The 19,374-nt window shown below is 29.3% G+C and overlaps 11 protein-coding genes and 1 pseudogene across 12 annotated transcripts, besides 4 other annotated features; 6 read left to right on the top strand and 6 right to left on the bottom strand.

Annotated features, from left to right (window-relative positions):
- Positions 1 to 322: 322 nt before the first annotated feature.
- TVAGG3_1028570 (uncharacterized protein) lies at positions 323 to 1,090 on the bottom strand (the record flags this gene model as incomplete). Its single annotated transcript, XM_001313191.1, has 1 exon — positions 414 to 1,079. One exon carries the CDS (start codon positions 1,077 to 1,079, stop codon positions 414 to 416), a length of 666 nt encoding a protein of 221 aa, XP_001313192.1.
- A 173-nt stretch (positions 1,091 to 1,263) lies between these two features.
- Positions 1,264 to 1,293: a mobile genetic element.
- Positions 1,294 to 1,321: 28 nt separating this feature from the next.
- Positions 1,322 to 1,843, top strand: TVAGG3_1028550 (uncharacterized protein; the record flags this gene model as incomplete). Its single annotated transcript, XM_001313190.2, has 1 exon — positions 1,322 to 1,843. One exon carries the CDS (start codon positions 1,322 to 1,324, stop codon positions 1,841 to 1,843), a length of 522 nt encoding a protein of 173 aa, XP_001313191.1.
- Positions 1,844 to 1,937: 94 nt separating this feature from the next.
- Positions 1,938 to 3,063, top strand: TVAGG3_1028540 (RING/U-box family; the record flags this gene model as incomplete). Its single annotated transcript, XM_001313189.1, has 1 exon — positions 2,355 to 2,843. One exon carries the CDS (start codon positions 2,355 to 2,357, stop codon positions 2,841 to 2,843), a length of 489 nt encoding a protein of 162 aa, XP_001313190.1.
- Positions 3,064 to 3,123: 60 nt separating this feature from the next.
- On the bottom strand, positions 3,124 to 4,439 carry TVAGG3_1028530 (uncharacterized protein; the record flags this gene model as incomplete). The annotated part of the gene is made up of 1 exon (XM_001313188.1): positions 3,231 to 4,361. The coding sequence occupies one exon, from the start codon at positions 4,359 to 4,361 to the stop codon at positions 3,231 to 3,233; it is 1,131 nt and encodes a 376-aa protein (XP_001313189.1).
- A 161-nt stretch (positions 4,440 to 4,600) lies between these two features.
- Positions 4,601 to 4,945, bottom strand: TVAGG3_1028520 (uncharacterized protein; the record flags this gene model as incomplete). The annotated part of the gene is made up of 1 exon (XM_001313187.1): positions 4,601 to 4,945. The coding sequence occupies one exon, from the start codon at positions 4,943 to 4,945 to the stop codon at positions 4,601 to 4,603; it is 345 nt and encodes a 114-aa protein (XP_001313188.1).
- Positions 4,946 to 7,507: 2,562 nt separating this feature from the next.
- TVAGG3_1028510 (uncharacterized protein) lies at positions 7,508 to 8,199 on the top strand (the record flags this gene model as incomplete). The annotated part of the gene is made up of 1 exon (XM_051255102.1): positions 7,508 to 8,199. A coding segment is annotated over one exon (692 nt), but the record flags the coding sequence as incomplete, so codon positions are not given.
- Positions 8,200 to 9,298: 1,099 nt separating this feature from the next.
- Positions 9,299 to 15,730: a mobile genetic element.
- Positions 10,651 to 10,940, top strand: TVAGG3_1028500 (annotated as a pseudogene). Its single transcript has one exon. A coding segment is annotated over exon 1 (290 nt).
- Positions 12,898 to 13,632, top strand: TVAGG3_1028490 (uncharacterized protein; the record flags this gene model as incomplete). The annotated part of the gene is made up of 1 exon (XM_051255101.1): positions 12,898 to 13,632. One exon carries the CDS (start codon positions 12,898 to 12,900, stop codon positions 13,630 to 13,632), a length of 735 nt encoding a protein of 244 aa, XP_051080675.1.
- On the top strand, positions 14,416 to 15,306 carry TVAGG3_1028480 (keratin-associated protein family; the record flags this gene model as incomplete). Its single annotated transcript, XM_001278107.2, has 1 exon — positions 14,416 to 15,306. A coding segment is annotated over one exon (891 nt), but the record flags the coding sequence as incomplete, so codon positions are not given.
- Positions 15,731 to 15,910: 180 nt separating the features above from the next.
- Positions 15,911 to 16,117: a mobile genetic element.
- A 912-nt stretch (positions 16,118 to 17,029) lies between these two features.
- TVAGG3_1028450 (uncharacterized protein) lies at positions 17,030 to 17,350 on the bottom strand (the record flags this gene model as incomplete). Its single annotated transcript, XM_001308865.1, has 1 exon — positions 17,030 to 17,350. The coding sequence occupies one exon, from the start codon at positions 17,348 to 17,350 to the stop codon at positions 17,030 to 17,032; it is 321 nt and encodes a 106-aa protein (XP_001308866.1).
- A 19-nt stretch (positions 17,351 to 17,369) lies between these two features.
- Positions 17,370 to 18,872, bottom strand: TVAGG3_1028430 (integrase core domain containing protein family; the record flags this gene model as incomplete). The annotated part of the gene is made up of 1 exon (XM_051255100.1): positions 17,370 to 18,872. One exon carries the CDS (start codon positions 18,870 to 18,872, stop codon positions 17,370 to 17,372), a length of 1,503 nt encoding a protein of 500 aa, XP_051080674.1.
- Positions 17,370 to 18,872: a mobile genetic element.
- A 24-nt stretch (positions 18,873 to 18,896) lies between these two features.
- On the bottom strand, positions 18,897 to 19,349 carry TVAGG3_1028410 (uncharacterized protein; the record flags this gene model as incomplete). The annotated part of the gene is made up of 1 exon (XM_001308866.1): positions 18,897 to 19,349. The coding sequence occupies one exon, from the start codon at positions 19,347 to 19,349 to the stop codon at positions 18,897 to 18,899; it is 453 nt and encodes a 150-aa protein (XP_001308867.1).
- Positions 19,350 to 19,374: the final 25 nt, after the last annotated feature.

Below are 19,374 nucleotides of genomic sequence, written 5' to 3'. Positions count from 1 at the left end.
AAGATTTCCATATTGGAAATTTTCTTAGCTATTTAGATTAAAACTCTCCTTTTATCTATCCTCTTTTCTCTTCTTTATATACGTTTTTGTCTTTTCTTTATTGATGAATACAAATTCGGAATTTTACTGATATTATAAGAATTCGTTAGGATTATTTGAGTGGAAGTTCCTCAAATGGTAAAAATTTTTATCAGATATAAGTTACAAAGGACAAAAATAAAATAAAACTTTATTTTACTTATCATTTGAAAGATCTAAATCAGTCATTCAAAGTTTAATAAGGAATTAATATGATCCTTATATGAATTGGACCCTTTGCGAAGTAAATAAAAATGGTATATTTAATAAACAGAAACAAAAAAGATTTTTACAAATCTGATTGTAGAACTATTAACATAACAAACATAAGCCGCTTAATTGAAGTTGATCTTGAACGTCCAAGTGTAAGAATTCTTTGTTAAATTTGTATTGAATTCGATGGAAGTTGGTTGTAAAGAATCTAAGCGTGAACTTCTTTCTTTCAACGTTTGAACCTGATGCAGCTCAATATCAGGTTTAGTTGATGTATTATCAGATGAAGGGTCAATCGGCGATTTTTTGTCAATTTCATGATTAACGTCGACGACTGTAGATTTATTTTCGATTTTTTGTTGTTCAGTGACGTGATTCTCCGCTATATTAGCTGTATTTGGCAAAGGATGTAAAAACTTTGTCGGGCTGTTAGGGTATATGCGTTTCTTTGGCGGGAGATCATCTTCAAGCATTCTCTTTTGTGGAGACGTGTCTGCAGATAACGCATTGCGATATATTGCTTCCTTAATTTCATGTAATTCGCTTCTCTTCTTTTCTTGATCATTAAAAATGCGCTTATTGTCTTTATTGTAAGGTATAATGCGATTTGTATCAACAATATCTTCAACATCCTTGGAATCTGGGTAAAATATCGTCCATGAATTATTTCCGAAACATTTGATGAGGCCTCTCCGTAAGTCATATCCATTGACATCAATCACAAAGACTTCCATGTCCGTTTTAAACATGTTCTTCTTTCCACGAAAAAAATTCGGACATTCTGTCATCTGTAATTTTGAATTGAGAAAATTTAGAAAAGTGCCTCCAAAATTTTGATATGTAATTTATTATATTTAAGTTGTATTTTAATATTATCAACTTTTTAAGAGCAAAAATCTTTATTCACAAATTTCATTAAAAAAGATATCAATACCAATTATCGTATCTTTCTGTTTCTTTTGTGATTCAATAAAAATTATTTGAATTTTCGTAAATTTTTTTGCCATTTTTGTCATATCACCGAAATCCAATGACAACAATCTTTGAGCGATCTATTGGTAATAACCTACCTGGAACAAGGGTTAACTTCTCCACATCAGTCGGCAAGATGACCATTTCATTTGACAAAGTTCCAAGATATTTCGAAACACGATCTCAAGATGTAATCAAAACTGTCAAATTTGACGAAGCATTTAATCAAAAATGCTTGCCACATATACATAATCTTGGAGATCCAGCTTCTTATGAAGATAATAAAGTAAGGATTATCATGGCGTTTAATTATATTAAACAAGAGCATAAACTATACGGATCTGTTTCACTTTACATGAAGAGTGATAAGGCATTCAAGATCAGAACTTTTCATGGAGATGCTGAAATCGACTACAATTCCAATTGGAGCTACTTTGCCGCTTGCAACGATGGAGGACATCCATCAGTTGAGTTCTTGAATCCAGACTCTTTCCCAGGAATTGAAGAAGCAATTAATCTTTCTTTCAATAATCTCGTTCAAAATGTAAAGGTTTCCGAATTGACAAGATTATTTGACTAATAAAAACTTTAAAATTTTCTCATACTAAATTCATAATCTTCTATTCTATATATTTGTAGAGAATAATTCTCATATGCATAGTATGATATATATGAGTTGCATATAGAATGCATGATGATGAAATAAAATTTAGAAAATGCGATATCTATCATTTTCAAATATCGAAATTCAGAATTGGATGACTTAGATTTGATCAGCATATAATGAAAAAGTCAAAATTAAACTTAAGAATACTATAAACCCATTTTCATCTCATTTAGGCAGTAAGATTCCTGATAATGAATAAGCTTTTTTAAATTTATGCAAAAAAAATTGTCTCGCTGCTCCCAGCGTGTTATGCTTAAGAAGGAACTGTGAAACATGTACTGTTTAAACATCAATAATAGTCATTCTAATATCACTTACCAAAATCCGAAAATATCTTCTATATATAGAGTTATAAGTTATTTTTAGTAATAACCTTAATCCAACTAAAATTAGATTGTATCGAAAAGTGACAAATGATCGAAAAATGCAACCAGTACCTATAGCTATACGTACGGAAACATCACCGATCAAGCAAGTGCTTAAAAGCATGTTCAAAATTAGCAGAGTGCGTCCAATTCTAATTGTTATTCTTTGTGTCGATATTTTAATGTTTATCATCAGAGTTTTCAAGTTAAAAACGTTTCTCATTATACTTTCCTCATGTTCTTTTTTGTTACTCATCATTGCAATCATCGAACTTTGCCTTCCTCAAAACAACGTACCTCCAAATGACATCAACCAGTATAATCCTGTAGAAACGGTCAATACATTTTATAAGCCGAAGTATGAAGTAAAGAAATATATGCTCGAAGATTATGCTGGAGAACCAAATATTTGCGGTATTTGTCTTAATCCTATTCATGGAGGCGATATCGCCGTTCTGAAATGCTTGCACTTCTTCCATCCAGATTGCTTGGAGAAATGGGTCAAAATTAGGTCAACATGTCCAACATGTAAAGTTCCGATTGATTAATCTCTCAAAACAGAACAATTTTCGCCATGATCCTTCCACTAATGCAAAGCGTTTATGTTCTTATAGAAAAAAATGAAAAGAAAACTTATTACTGAAACAATATTTGACTTATTACTATTCTTTTATATTATGTTTGAATAAACTGTTCATTTTCTTTGATATAAGTACTTACATTATGTTATCAATCTACTCAAACACATTTAACTTTCGAAAAAAAATTAATTTAATTTTCAAATTGTTAAATACAAGCCCAACGAGCATTTTCTACCAATTGAATTGTCTTGATGATGAATAATGTGACATTATGATTGCCATATGACAAAATAATTTAAAAAAATTAAAGAAACAATAAGATATAATTAAAAATATTCATACACTTTATTATATCTATGTGGATTCGCTACTATTTATGCTTTGGGAATCTGGCATGATTAAAGTAACTTTCGGAGATTGAGAATTAGCTAAATTTGAACTATCATCATATTCTTCCTCATAATCATAGTTACTCTCATCTTTCCCTTGTGATTTCTGAAGGAATTCTGTCTTTAAACTGCGCATTGAAGAAGTATCATTAAAATCTTCCTCTTCTTCAGCGTTTTGAGGCTGGCCCTGACTATTTTTATCAGAGGATGGTGATTTTTGAGACTGATTTTCTTGGACTTCTGCTTTTTTATTTTTCCCTGAAGGAAACTCATACATTCTACAAACTTTCTTAGGATCAAACATGTAACCCGAGTCACTATCCGAATCAGATGATCTGACTGGTATTTCTTCTATTATTTTTTCTTCATTTTGATTTGTTTCCAAATTTGTTTGTTTTTCTTCGATTTCTTCATCAGAAGATGAACTTCCATGAGTGATTGGGAGAGATACAGAATCTGATTGGACTTTTGGTGACTCAATTGAAAAAGGAATTTGATCTGAATGATTTTTGGGTAAATTTAGTTGAATTTTATCTGCAATTAAAGCTTTCCTCTTTGCTGACTGTTTCTTTGAGATGTTGCTAGATTGTTCTTTTTGAGATTCTGATTTTTTGGGATTAGATGTATTATTCTCTTCATTTTTGTTATTTTCATGTGATACGTTATGTATTTCTTTGGTTTCATTATGGCCTGATGGTACTTTTTCAATGTCATCATCTTCTGAGGCATCATATAAACTTGTAACTTTTATTATCGATTTTCTCTTTTTATTTGGAGTAGGTTTGACCTCTTTTGTAGGATTTGTGGGATTTTTGGTTATTGATTCTTTCTGAACTTCTTTTTCTTTGATTTTATTATTATTTTTCTCTTCTTTTACTGCAGATAACGTCGAAGATGAAGTATTTGTATCAGTTATTCTAATTTTGTCTGTTTTTGTTTGATTTTCTTGGCTTTGTTGAGCATTTTGAGATTTTTGTGTTAAATTTATTGGAATTTTGTTAGATTTCTGATCATAGTCAGGATATATGTCAATAAGTGTTGGTTGTTGTTGGATTTCTGATTGAAAATATTTTCCTACATTGTAAGATTTAGTCATCAAGCATCAAGCAATGTATGAAAATGAGAGTTTTGGACTGAAACAATGCGTTTAGAAGTAGTATTTGTTGGATGTTTTACTATACAATAGGTTAGAAAAAGCAAATTTAATAAAATTTTCTATCAATCTAAAAAGATGCAGGATTTAAGTACTATTTATTGTTCTTATGACATGAGTTAATATAATATAATATATAAGGGAAAATTTAAGAAAAATAAGATAAATAAAATTTATTCTAATTATTCTTGATTTTGAAAGTAATTACGTAATCTCTGGATTTTCTCATTACGTGTTCCACGATTGCTAAGTGATAATGAAACCAGGGCTACTTGTAATTCAATATCAGAAAGATCTTCGATTGGCTTAGTTGTTAAGAGTTGTCCATATTTCTTTACTTCTGTTTTCTCTGTTTCATTATCGTGTTTCTTTGTTTCCTCAATAATTCTTACAATCATATCATTATTATCATCATTTATAATGATTGTGCTTGGACACTTCACGTTACAGAATTTGAATGGGCATGGAACAGGAAATTCTTCAATGAATTCCCATTTAGGTCCAACATTTTCCTTCTTCTCTTCCATTATTTTCAAAAAATTCATTCATCACATCAAACAGACCTTTTCAAATATTCTTTTAAGCAGAGATACATTTTTGATAAAACAATGTATTATGTAAGCTAAGAATTACTGATTGTTTGTGATTGCACATCTGATTGTCTTCTTTTTGATTTTTTCATCAAAGAATTTCAGGCAAGTAGTATATGTTGAAGGGTTTAGTGACTTTTTTTGTTACGTCTATATATAGATGAAGGTATATTTTCACATCTTCTATATATAGATGATATAAAAATTTTTTCTTACGTTTTTTAAGTCATGAATTCGTAAGAAAGCGCGACATTATTAAATAAATTAGTAATAAATATTATATACTACTAAACACTTTTTAAAAATTAACATTAATTTTAAAATAATTTATTTTTTTATCTTTTATAAAAGAAGCTATATATATATGATGTCAGATATTCCGCGATTAATTAAACATTGTTTAAATCCTGAATGGGTTAAACTTCAATTTAAAAATGAAGATTGTGAATTAATTAAATGAATATGAAAGCCAAAATAAGCTAATGAGGTATAAATATAATGATAAAGAATATTTAATTTCATGGAATCAATGGAGTCATAATCAAAGACCTCATAAACGAGAAGAAGAAATTGAAAATAATGAAATGGAAATCATTGATGACATTAAAGAGGATGGAATTCCTAAATTTTGTAGAAAAACCTTTAGAACTAAGTTAGGAGCATATAAACGTAGAGTATTAAATCCTGAATATCTTAAACATCAATTTAAAAAGGAAGACTGTGAATTATTAAACGCTAATGAATATGAAAATGCTAAATCAAAACTGAGATATAAATATATTGGAAGTGATGAAAGGTGTAAAGATAAAGATAAAGTTTATTCAGTTTCATATAATAACTGGCACACGTTAGGGATAAGAAAACATTTAGGAGATTATGGTAAAGTTCCGAATTCTTCAAATCTAGTATGTACGAGAGAGTAAAAGAAATTAGAAATAATTATTTTCATGAATAAAAAATAAACTTTAAAAATTCATGTCTTACATTTTTGAATAATTTATTTTTTTAAATTCGTAAGAAATGAGTGAATCAAAATTCGTGACTGTGAATCAATTAATGGATAAACTTTCACCAATTCTCACCCAGGTTAAACAAGTAGACGTTTATTTTGATGATTGCGTACAAAGTTTATTTTATAAAGGTAAGTTTAATATTAAACCTATTGCTTTTGCATTTGATGGTAAATTAATCGAAAATTCAAAAATTTGGGAATTAATTCCGGATATTGAATTTATAACAAATATTAAGGATAAATGGTTTAAACAACAAAACCACCTCACTAAAGTTCTTTGTAGATTAATGATTAAAACTGAGGAAAAAGAATTTAACGGGTTTAAATATCATCCATGTAAAATTTTAGAACTTGGTAACGAAAAACTTCAGAAAAAATTAAACGAAAGACTATCAAAAGATAAAGTTGAAAGAGTAAATAAACTCGCTAAAGGTAATGGTAATGATGAAGAAGAATTTGATGAGTTCAACATTGAACTTTAAGAAACTAATGATTATTTGAATTTATGAAATCAATTATTTGATTCATTCTTTCTTCAATCTCTTCTATTCTTTTTGTTAAATCATCTATTTTCATTAATGAGGTGATTCTTGATTGAGGAATAGATTTCAAACTAACCACTCCTTTTATTTTTGAAATTTTGAATCCATCAACTTTAAACATTTTATTCAATTTACACGTTGTCAATTCTTCAAATAATTTTTTATTATTAGCATAATAGTCATTAAATTCTTCAACAGATGAAAAAATTTTTATTTCAGTAATTGGTTTAACAACGTTTATTTTTTGTTGAACATTTTCACTTTCATTTATTTCTTCCTCCTCTGTTTCATTTATTTTTAAAATCGGTTTCATTTATCATTAAATAAAAATTAGAATATAAGTGATGAAATATATTTTTTTAATTAATATTAAATCAGAAATGGCGGCAGGATTCTTTAAAAAATTATGGGATGGAATTAAGAAAGCTGCGGGTTGGGTTCATAAAAAGATTATTAAACCCATTGCAAACTTTTTGGCACCAGTAGCGAAAACGGCAGGAACTATCATAGGTGGAGTATTAGGTACTAAAGCAGGTAATCCGGCGATGGGAGCACAAGCAGGTAACGCAGTTGGTGGAATAGCTGAAGGAATACTTAATAAAATAGGAGGTAGATAGTGGAAAAATAATATGAATCCTATATCATCTTTTGCGGCTTAATTATTTTTATAGTATCGGTTGAGTCTTTGATAAACTTTTTCTCCTTTATTTAAAACTTCTCTTATTGGGGCAGCTTTTGGTGTTATTGATTCAGCAACGTCACTAATTGCTTCTTTATTCTTAAATATCCAATTTGCCCCTTCTTCAATGTTTCCCAAACTTTACTCGCTCCTCTTTTTACTTTATCCCACAGTTTCTTAAATATACCTGCAGCCATAGTTGATTATTTCATTAAAATTAAAAATTCATTTTCATCTTTTAATTTTGATTTTTTATTTATTAATAAATGACGACTAACTATTTGGTGCCAAACACTAAACCGATTAATGGAAATGTGTTTCATTCATTCGAAAAGATAAATGAAATATTCGCAAAGAATGACGGTAGAAGATATTATAGAGAACTTGAAAGTTCATGCTATGACTCTGATGCTCCATATTTTGATGATAAACAAACTCATTTAAGAATTACAAATCCGGCTCATGATGTGAACCAATTAGGTGACACATATATTAAACGCAAAGTTAAAGCAACTCTAGTTTCAAATAAAGCTTTCACATGTGATGCCGCTTTTAAATGCATGCGTTTATTCGTTGGTTACAAATCATCAAATCAAAGCTTTAAACAATTAGAAGTAGAAACCGAAAGAGGTGATGCCGGTTATCTTCAGATGGATTGCGCCCGTGAATCTTTCGCATTTGCAACATATAAACCAAAATCAGAAAGGAAAGTTAAAAAGTTTGTTCATTCGTTATATAATAATGTTCAAAAATATGATAACTCAGTATGTGGTAAATATATTGACCCTTCAGAAGTTTTCAAGAAAGCAAATGAAGAAGTTGATGTCACTTTTGATATGATTATTCCGGTAAATGATTTGTTAGCATTTCAGGCGTTCGATGATTATCCTAAATCATTTGGTGATATCATTCTTAAATATTATGTTTTCAGGGATACTTTAGTATTTTGTCAGGTTGACCCGTTAAGAGTTGCTGATTTACAAAATTACGTTTATGAAAAGATAACTGATGAAAATTATGAAAAGATTATGAATCATGTTTATAAATATGATCGCAAATTCCAACAAATCGGACTTCCTGCCAAATTAATTACAAGCTTAGCCGCTACATCTGCTGACGCAACAGTTGATGACGTTATTATTTCATGCACAAAGATGGAAGTTTTAGAGGATAAATGCATTACACCAGGATACGGTTTAATTGAAGAATCAGTTAAAGCAATACCACGTTTATTCAGTAAGGAAGATCCATTCATGATTCCAGCTCAACATATTGACGTTCGTTCACTAAATGGAGGTTGCATCACTCCTGAAGGTATTAGCTCAGATTTCTCATACGCTCTTCATAATGTTACAGATGTTGTGTTAGCATTTCCGAAGAATGCAATGCAAAGAACGGTTTTAGAAAATCCAATGCTTCGAGGTCTTCAGGTCACTATAGATTCCAGAAACTTCCCCGATCAAGCGATGACCACAGTGGGTGACATATTCTTTACACGTATGCTTCAAGCTTCTGATTTAGATGGAGTGAATGAATGCACAGAAGAATACGAGGACTCATTAACTAGACCACTGAATGCAGATGATGGCACGCCATTAGCTAGAACATGGAAAGACCAAACTTCATTCTTATGCACTATTCCAGTTCAACGTGATGGAGCGGGTATATTCTTTGATGGATTAGAAACTTTCAACTCACAAGTTACAGTACAAGTGAAAGCTTATCCAATCATTCAGGGTGAAAATGACACTTACTGTTCAAAGGTGACAAATCCTCCTCAGGTTTGGTTTACTAGGACTACATATTGGACATGGACACCGGATGAAGGTTTGAAATATCATCCAACAGGTACACCACCACAGTATAGAAGTTCATATGATGAAATATTGATGAATAGAAATGTTTAAAATTATAAATTTATTTTTGATTAAATGGATTTAAATTCATACACTCCTTATGAAGAATTAGCAGGAGTATATAATACATACATAGATGATATGATTAATGAAGCATTGAGTGATAATAGAAATGCTCTATCTAAGGAAAAATTAATGAAAATTCCATATTCTGAATGTTACTTAAATTCAATCACTGCAGCAATTGGTAAACAAATAAAGGTAAAACATTAACGATATTAAAACAAATTATCATTATTGCTAACACTTCCCCCTATTCACATGTGTTAATTTATATCAACCGTTCAGGTTCACCTTCAGATGATACATTTGAATCTTTAAAGCATTTAATCAAAATTCCAATTATTTATTTATCACAAGAAGAAGCAGAAGATTATTTAAAAAACTTTTTAATGTATAAAGAATTATATAATACAATCAAGAAGCAAGGATTAGAGGATAAAATTATTGATAAACAACGGGATGAATTATTTGAAACACTTTCTATTTCAAATTTTGATAGAGAATTTTTGCATTCACTCATTTTTCTAGATGATGCAGTGAAATCAAAACTAATAACAAATGAGAAATCATATTTTAATCAGTTATTAACTCAATGTCGACACATTCAGTGTTCATTCTTCTTATGGCTGTTCAATACTTCAAAGCATTAAGCACAAACATTAAATCAAATCTATCAACCCTTTTCATTTTCAGTGGGTTTAGTCGTCAACAGTTGAACGTTATGCTTTATCAAGTGAATTTACCAATGAGCATTAATGAACTTTACACACAATATCAGCAATTAGGTGAACATGGAAAAATAATAGTTGATTTAAATAAAGGAGGTGTTAAATTTGATTAACTTTTTATAATTAATTTTTATTTTTTATTTATAATTAAACATGACAGAAATAGCAAATCTTCTACAGGTTCCATTAAAACAAGGAACAAACAAAAAGGGTGCATATAATAGAACTATGAAAGTTCCTGATGGAATGAAAGAATTAGTTCATATTGTTGCTGGTCTTCAAAAAGATGTTAAACAAATGAGAAACGTTTTAACATTACCAGAAGCTCAAGCATATGCCAAACGTCAAGGTCCAAATTGGGAAGCACACGAAGCAGACATTACGGGTCCAAATGGAAAACCTGATGGTATAAATGAAGTTTTCGTTACTGATGGTCAAGGTAATATTAAAGTAAATAAATGGTTATAAATTAACTATAACTGATTATCCTAAACGTAAAGCATATAATGAACGTTATCCTATGCAATTTGATGAAAATGGAAAAGCTGTTAAACAATACATTGGAGAAGGTGAAATGGTCCAATTAATTCATACCGTTATAATCCATATTCTTATTTCAATGAAGAATTAAATGCTATTGAAGAGGGACCGGATGGATTACCACAATATTCTAACAGTTTGATGGTCAATATGCAAATATTAGACCTGAAATTTCAGCTAAGAAATTCTTTAAAGTTGCTTTATTCGATCCAGTTTTCGCAAATGTTAAAGATGAACTTAAACAGCAATTCCAACCAATTATAGTAGCAAGAATTGCATCAGGTGCTTTATCTCAAGCATTCAAAGATTTAATTAAGAAACCATTATATCAGCAACGAGGTTTAACTTATGATTTAGTTAAGGAATCAGATAAAAGAAAATTTGAGAAATCAGATGATTATAAGAATGCAATTAATGAATATATTAGGTCTATTAATTACAATGAACCAGCTAAAAATCAACTTCAAGAACAAATACAGGGAATAATAGATTCAAAACTTCCAGCAAAATAAAGTTTAAATATATTTTTTTATTCGATTATAAATGAGAAGACGTTTCACTAGTCAAAAGAACACTAACGCAAAAGCAGAGATTACGGTTGGTTATAACGTAAATGATGATAAATCACGAATTATTCAAAATGTTAAAGTTAATGTTAGCCCTGAATTAACAAGGTCAGCAACTCAACCAAATTTATTAACTCGTGACTTACCGAAAAAGGAGGAGGAGCAAAATAAAGAAGATGGAGACCCAATCATTTTATCTGAACCCGGTAAAGAACCTGTTGAAATTCCCACTTATCCAACATACCCCCCCTCTTTCATCAAACATCGAGAACCCATATAAAATAGACATTAATTCTGAATTAATGAAAATTTACCGTGATATAATAATTATAATTATGATTCAATAATAAATTTAATTGATCAATCCGGTTTAATTATTTTACCTTATGAATCATTAATTCACATTATCGCCATTCTTTGTGATGTTCAAGATTCAGACGTTAAGATTCAATTTTTCATAGATGATGAGGTTTCATGCTGCGGAACAGTTGCAAAAATAAATCCTATAAAGGATATTAGCACAATTAAGATATCAAAGAACGGAACAACAACTGAACTTCATTTAACATATAATGATATTTATAATAAAATAGTTGATGAATATAAAATATCACTTGAAAAATTCTTTGTTAAGGCTATTTAATATTCAAGCATTAACATTATCGAATAATAATCCTTTGAATCATAATCAATAATAATTGACCTTTCACCAGTTTCTATCGTTTGTTTTATTTCTTTTTGTTTCCCACTATCCGGATCGGTCATTGTAATTGTTTTTGTTATAGTATCAGCTTTATCTTTAACTTCAATCTTTTTTCCATCGGGATATTTAAACCAAAATTCCAAAAATTCGATATTGTCAATCTGTTCATATTTTAATCTATCAATTACATTTTTAATACCATCTGAAAATCTTATGAAATGGTCATTATATGGGTTTGATTGAACTAAATTTGAATGAAGTGAAATATAACCTGTTGATGAATATGACACTGACTCATATTTTCTGAAAACACTAAAATTTATAACATGAATGAATTTCTTATTCGTTGAATTTATGAATTCTTGAGGTAATCTTATTCTAGTTTTATTTATCACTGGAAAATAACGCTTTACCATATTTTTAATCGTAATAAAAATGTCAATTATCAATATTATTTCGAATAATAGTTGTGAATTAAATTTAACAGTTAGCGGAATTTATAATGTTACTCTCGTTTCTGTGAGTGGTAAATTTAATCCCATTCTTTTAGACCCTTCAGATTATATATCATTTATTAAAGATGACCATGAGCCGCATAGCGGCGAGGTCGTAGACCTTGAAAAAACGTATGATATGTATATAAATAATGTAATAGCGAAATGGGATATTAACATGATTTTAAGTTATTTAAATGAATCATTTATCGTATGGTATGAAGAAAATTTTAAATCAAAACCTGATAAACTTTTTGAACTTGATGAAATAAATAACCTTATTAAATTTCCGCTGAAAATTAAATTTTGTACTCCTCATCTTCGTTCATTGTTGGGGATATTAAATTTTGAAAAAGATGTTGGGGATGTTTTGTATTCTGACACTGGTTCTAATTTCATTTTAATCAAATGTGATAAAGTTAATACCCCAATGCGATTTTCACATCAAACATTAGACCCTAACTCTTACCCATCAATACAAAACATTTTATCCATCAACTTAAACACATTTTCTTTATCATATCCGTTTCAATTATCCGGGAATTCATTTATTCTTCATTCAAAAGATTTATCAAATATTAAATTTAGAATAACTGACCTATTTGATTAGGATTTAGAATTTATGAATGAAATATTATGGCAATTTCAAATAGAGAAAATAGCTGATGAGATAACGGATTAAATATTTATTTTTAAATCGTAATAAATGATTAAACAACAGCAACTTATTACATACGCCACATATGCATATAATTCAAAGACGGCAGAACAAACGCAAAGGTTGGAATATGGAGATTTGGAGATAGTATTGAAAAATGACCATTTCGAATTCGTTTGCAAAGGTGGTGCAGTGATATCAAATATAAAAGAAATTTTATTTATGAATTCAAAAATTAAAGGAATAACGGATGATATAACATCAATTCCACCAGAAGAACAGAGATATTACGCATTAAATGCATTTCCTAAAGTTTTGAAGATTGGAAGATTTAATTTAAATAAGGAATTCATAGAAGGTTTCCTAAATGACATAATGAAGAAGGTGGATAAGGAATATGTGGATAGTGAGTTAATGAAGAAAGCAGATAAGGAATACGTTAATACCGAGTTAAATAAGAAAGCAGATTTAGTTTATGTAAATACCGAGTTAAATAAGAAAGCAGATGTTGATCATACACATGTTCAATTCGATGAATTAAATAACAGAATTAATCAAACAAATGCAACAGTTAAAAGTAATTATGATAATTTAAATTTCAGAGTTAATGAAAATTCAAGAGTAATTAATCAAAAAGCATTTAAAAGTTATGTTGACCAGGAATTAAATAAGAAGGCAAATTTGGTTTATGTTGATGAAAAAGATAATGAAATTAAAGAAAAGGTTGAAGGGTATCATGAATGGACATTGGAGACTTTTAAAGTTAAAGCTGATACAGAATAGGTTTCAGGATGTTTAGACCTTAAATCAGATAAAACTTATGTTAACGATGAGTTAGAGAAGAAAGCAGATAAAACATATGTTAACAATGAGTTAGAGAAGAAAGCAGATAAGGAAAAAGTTATTTCATTCATTGATACTGAGTTAGCAAAGAAAGCTGATATATCATTTGTTAATGAAGAAATAAAACAATCAGAGGTCTATTTTACTCCACCATTTTTAAATTTTATGAAATCATCAGATAAAACATTTCAATCTATTGAATGGTTATGTTTCGATGGAGTGACCATGTATTTATTTTATACAGCTGGGGTGCTTTATTATTTTAAAACAAATGATTTTAAAAACTATGAATCATTTACTCCATCTGTTTGGAATCCTGATACACGAAAGCCAATCATTAATCCAAGAATTTTATATGTTGAATATAATAACGGTAAATTTATGGGAATGATAACGGTTGGAGATGATTTTTGCCCTTGTTATTCATTCGATTGTATCCAATGGTTCAAATGTAATTTAAATCAAGATGCTAAATTTAAATATCCAAATAATCCTATTAGATGTGTTAATAATAAATGGGTACTAATTTATGAAGTCAATCAAATTTTCATTAGTGAGGATGGGATAAATTATTATATGTTTAGTATGATGTCATCAGATTTGGAAATTGATTATACAAGTAAATGGTATTACATTAACAACATGTATTTTATCCTACAAAATGATAAAATTTATAGATCATATTCAATACCATTTGGTCGTTTTGAACAAATTTTTCAAGCTGATGGAGACATTGAAGCTTTATGTTATGCTTCAAATGTTTGTGTTCTTGTTTCAGGTGGTATGGTCTATTCATATCCTGTAAGTTATAACAGACATATTTATTTATCACAAGATTTTTCACAGGATCCAGAGAAAACACCAAGTTGGGAATTGGTTTATTCATTCACTCCAAAATTTACTCGAAATTATAGATTTACTAATTTATTTTATATTGATGGGTATTTCATTGCTTTAGGATGTGGTGATTTATTAAATATCAGTAGTGATGGAAGAAATTGGTCTGAAATCACAAAATTTCAAGATGTTAGAAAAGCAATTTTCAAAAATAATACGTTAATATTGATGACAAGACCAATTTTAATTTCTTACACAATTTCAATATTATATAATAAATTCAATATTCATAATGGATTAAATACAATTCTTGAGATGATTTACCCCATTGGTTCAATATATACATCAATGAATTCAACAAATCCAGCTGATGTATTCGGTTTCGGTACATGGCAACAAATAACCGATCGTTTCCTCTATTGTGCTAATAGTTCAAAACAAACCGGTGGAAGTAAAAAGATTACTGGCGAAAATTTACCTGCTCACAGTCATTACGTTAATTTAAACACTCAAGACTCGGGCTGGCATAGTCATACTTATACTAATTCGTTTGAATATCCTGATGGAAATAATGGATTTCCTGATGGATGGTCTGATAGAGACGCTAGCAGGGGTAAATATTGGTATGGTAATAAAAACAGATGGAATGAAGGATATACTTCAAACGGTTCGGGTACACATTCACATAATGTTTCAGGATATACACAAACGACAGGAAGAGGTACAGATTACATGCCACCTTATATTACGGTTTATGCATGGTTTCGCGTTCAATGAACGCTCAATGTTTGTTTCACAAACTTTAGAACGGCATAATTTAAATTTTTATTTTAGTATAAATGAAGATTCTACCATATGGTGTTATTGGAAGAGATAAAGATGGAAACCCAATATTTGATCCAATGTTAAAATTAAAGTTACTGACAAGACAACAACTTGAAAAGTTACTGAAACCAAAACAGGATGAAAAAAGAGAAAAATGAGAAAATGAGAAAGAAAAAAATTTAAATTATGCAATTTTATTTTTATCATAAATGACAAAATTAATTAAGCCAACTATTTCTAAATTAATGATACCAATGAAATCATTTCATGGAGTACTTATCCCAGGTTCTTCACAATTAGCCGGGGCAAGTGTTGTGGCTCAAGGTGGAACATTAGCGAATCCATTCAAATTAACTAAAGATGAACTTAATAAAATTGTTTCGTACCGAAATGGCTCACAAAAAAAGTGACAGAAAACCTTAAATTGCGCGGCAATTTTAATTAAAAAAATAAACATTAATTTTTGTGATTGATATTATGCATTTTATTTATATTATATAAGATTTAAATTTAGGGGAAAAATTGGGAAAAAATAAGATTGGAAGTCTTTAGGTAAGAAGGAAAGGGCAAGAGATATATAGTGTACCTATATACCTCTTGCCCTTTCATTCTAAGTAGAAATGGGAGAAACTTTGTCCGCATCATCAGTTATGCGGACAAAGTTTCTCCGATTTCTAATGGGAATTGCAGGCTATGAGGCACTGATATATAATCAGTACCTCATAGCCTACAATTCCCCTTATTAGACTTCCAAACTTTGAGTTAATGTCTTGACATTAACTCAAAGTTTGGAAAACTTCTCGTAAGAATCAATCGTCAAAAACCTCGATTGCAGTTATATTCATTGTGTTAAATTTGATTTATTTTGAAATTTTTATAAATTAAATTTTATATAACATAAAGCGTTATGAATTAGTATTTCCATATGAATTTTATCTCGAAAATAGTAATTCTGTCCAGTTATATTTCGGTTAATTTTGGAAATTTCTAGGAATACTTTAAGATAGTATGATTATATATAACTCTGCCTTCATGATTTATTTTAGCTTTCGCGCAAATATCAGTTAACTTAACTCCATTATTTGATTTTGTGATGGCTTCACAAAGCCAATCAATATCAATCTCTTCTGGAGAATGTCTTCTCATCTAGAATATTTTCAATACTTTACATACAAACATTTTTATTTCTAAAAAACTTTTTAATTTTTTCTAGGATATATGAATGAAAATAGTTAGAACAAGATTTTGAAGCTCAAAACATTAAAAATTATTAAAGATTTGTATAATATGATTAAAAATGGGAAATAATATGAGGCAATATAAAGGAATATGAATATTAAATAAATATATCTAAATAGAAAGAATCAGAAAAATCAAATTATTGGCGCCAAAAATGTCACTTTTTTGTGAGCCATTTCGGTATGAGATAATGAACTTAATAAAATGATGATAAAATAACTGATAACAAAATTTTATTTTTATATAAATGGATACCCCACAAGCTCAAAATTTACCACGAATCATAACAAGGGAGGAAATGATAAAAATGATGCAAGAACGAATTAAAAACAACAAACCACGAAAACCGAGAAGATGCGGTTATGCAGTAATGATGGAAAGAAGAACCCAGAAGGGTTCGGCGTCTCGAAGAGACGTTGTCGAAGAGGAATAAAAATTAAATTTGGATAGAGTTTAAAAATTCATCTTTATTAAATTCATCTCTTCCAATCACTTTATTTATTCTATTAAATTCTTTTATTTTTTCTTCACTCAGTTTAAGGATTGAACGGTAAGTTTCTAATTTTTCGATTATTTCTTTCCTCTCTTTATCGTTTTCAATTACTTTAGTTTTATGGGCATCAGCCCCACCGCATTGCGGCTTCTTTTTGTAATAGCATATTTTTGATTTAATTCTGTTTAGTTTCTTTTTATATTCATTGTCTGGACTCTGAATCTTAATTGAATCAGGACTCTTGGCTGCTTTGTTGTCACTCATTTCTTACGAAATAAAAAAATTAAATATTATTTAAATATAATGGAGTAATAAAATAAATCGGAATTTCTATTAATTTATTGTCAACTTCAACTAATGCATTGCCGTTAATATATCTAACAAATTCAGCTATTGTGTCAAATCTTCGTCTTCTTTTTGTCATTGATTTATTAGTTTTTCCATAATCGAGATGAATCAAAACTTTATCCCCTTGTTTAAAATTCATGAGCCCCGAATTAATTTGTTCACGTTTAACATCATTTAACCTTTCCATTTGCTTTCTAATATATTCCCATTCTTTTGAAATATCATTTTTCATTTCCACTGGTTTCATGTTTATAGTTCTATGCCATGTATTATTGTAATAATATACTAACTGCTGTATGATGGAGTCATGATTTCCATCCCAGTATATCCGACCGTTAACCCCTAACGCATCTCTAAGAGTTCTCATTACCGCATCAACTATTTTATTATGAAACGTATATGGAGAAGATGAGAAGTAAAAATTAATTTGTGGGAAATAACGAGCCATAGTTGCCTGAAATCCTTTATCACCATCAATCCTTATATTATCTACTCTTTCATGATCTAGTAAGTATTGAATAGCTCTTCTTGTTTCCTGTTTTGTTTTCCCTTTCACCGGAATGCAATATAAATATCTAGTGTTAATGTTAATGGCGAATAAATAAGTAACGTTTCCTTTTGAATATTCCAGATGATCGATTTCGTATGAATATGGATATGGTGCAAATGAAGGGCGACTAAATTTTTCCTTTAACGGTTGAATTTTCGGGTCAATTGGTTTATTTAATATCTTGAAATCCTTTTTAAAATCTTTTTGTTTCTTTGGTGATTGAAATGGATATAATAAAGTGAATGATGAAGGATTAACTGAAGGAGGAGGAGGTACTGTCGTTGGAGGTTTTGGTGTTGCAGGTGGTTTAATTTTATCTGCTTTGATTTTGGATGATGAAGTTTTGGATTTCATTCCTCCCTTCATTAATTCTGGATGTATTCTATTCATTTGTTTTAAATATGCTGTATATAAAGGTTTGATATACTTTCCCGCTTCGAGTTTATGTTGAAGGATGAATTCCAAAAGTTGATCTTCATTTAAAAGTCGGGCTGAATATGGTTTAACTAATGAATCATAAATTAAAGCTTGTGCTTCATTTATGGTCTGAAGAACCTGGGCGTTTTGCACCTTTAGCTGTTGAACATTTGCTACTTTCTCTTTTGGTGTTGTTTTCGGCTTTTTCTTCTTTTGTTTTTGTTCCTTTGTATATTCATTATTTTTAATTTTGTCTTTAATTTCAGAAATTATTTTGTCTTTAATTTCAGAAATTATTTTATCATGATATTTCAAAATTTCATTTTTATAATACGAATAATAATAATCCATATCATCACCCGTTATATTATTATTATGTTTTTGGAGATATGATTTTAATTCATAATAATTAAGAAAATTTTGATTAAGTACTAAATTATCAATTAAATTTTCTAAATTTGCGTTATCCATTTATATAAAAATAAAATAAATGTTTTAAGGGTGCCCACCTCTTTGAATCATAGTATCAAAACCATTATTTACATATTGAATTGCATCATTAACGGTTCCTCCTTCTAAAACGGTATCAAATGGTGGAGTCCAGATTTCCTGATGATGATCATAAAATCCAGCAAAATTAATCGTATTATTAGGTAAAATATGAATCTCAGCGGTATATCTTCTATCTAAATTTGGATGCCTTATATGTATACCATTACTACCCGGATAAAATCTCAAACCTTGATTTTGTTGACGCATCAAATTATTGAAATTTCTTTCTTCAGGGGTGAATGGTCTTCTCCGTTGACGTTGTGGTGGTGGTTGTTGCTGCTGCTGTTGATGCTGTGGTGGGATTTGAAAAATTCGTTGTGGTTGATTATTTGGAATCTGAAAGTTAAAACCATTTGGTATAAATCTATTCGGTTCCTTTTGTCTCTTCTGTGGCATTTTATTAAAAATAAAATTTTAAATT

Source organism: Trichomonas vaginalis, chromosome I (genome assembly GCF_026262505.1).
Source record: "Trichomonas vaginalis G3 chromosome I, whole genome shotgun sequence".
NCBI lineage: Eukaryota > Parabasalia > Trichomonadida > Trichomonadidae > Trichomonas > Trichomonas vaginalis.
Note: the sequence above shows the minus strand (reverse complement) of the source record. Positions and strands in the feature narration are given on the sequence as shown.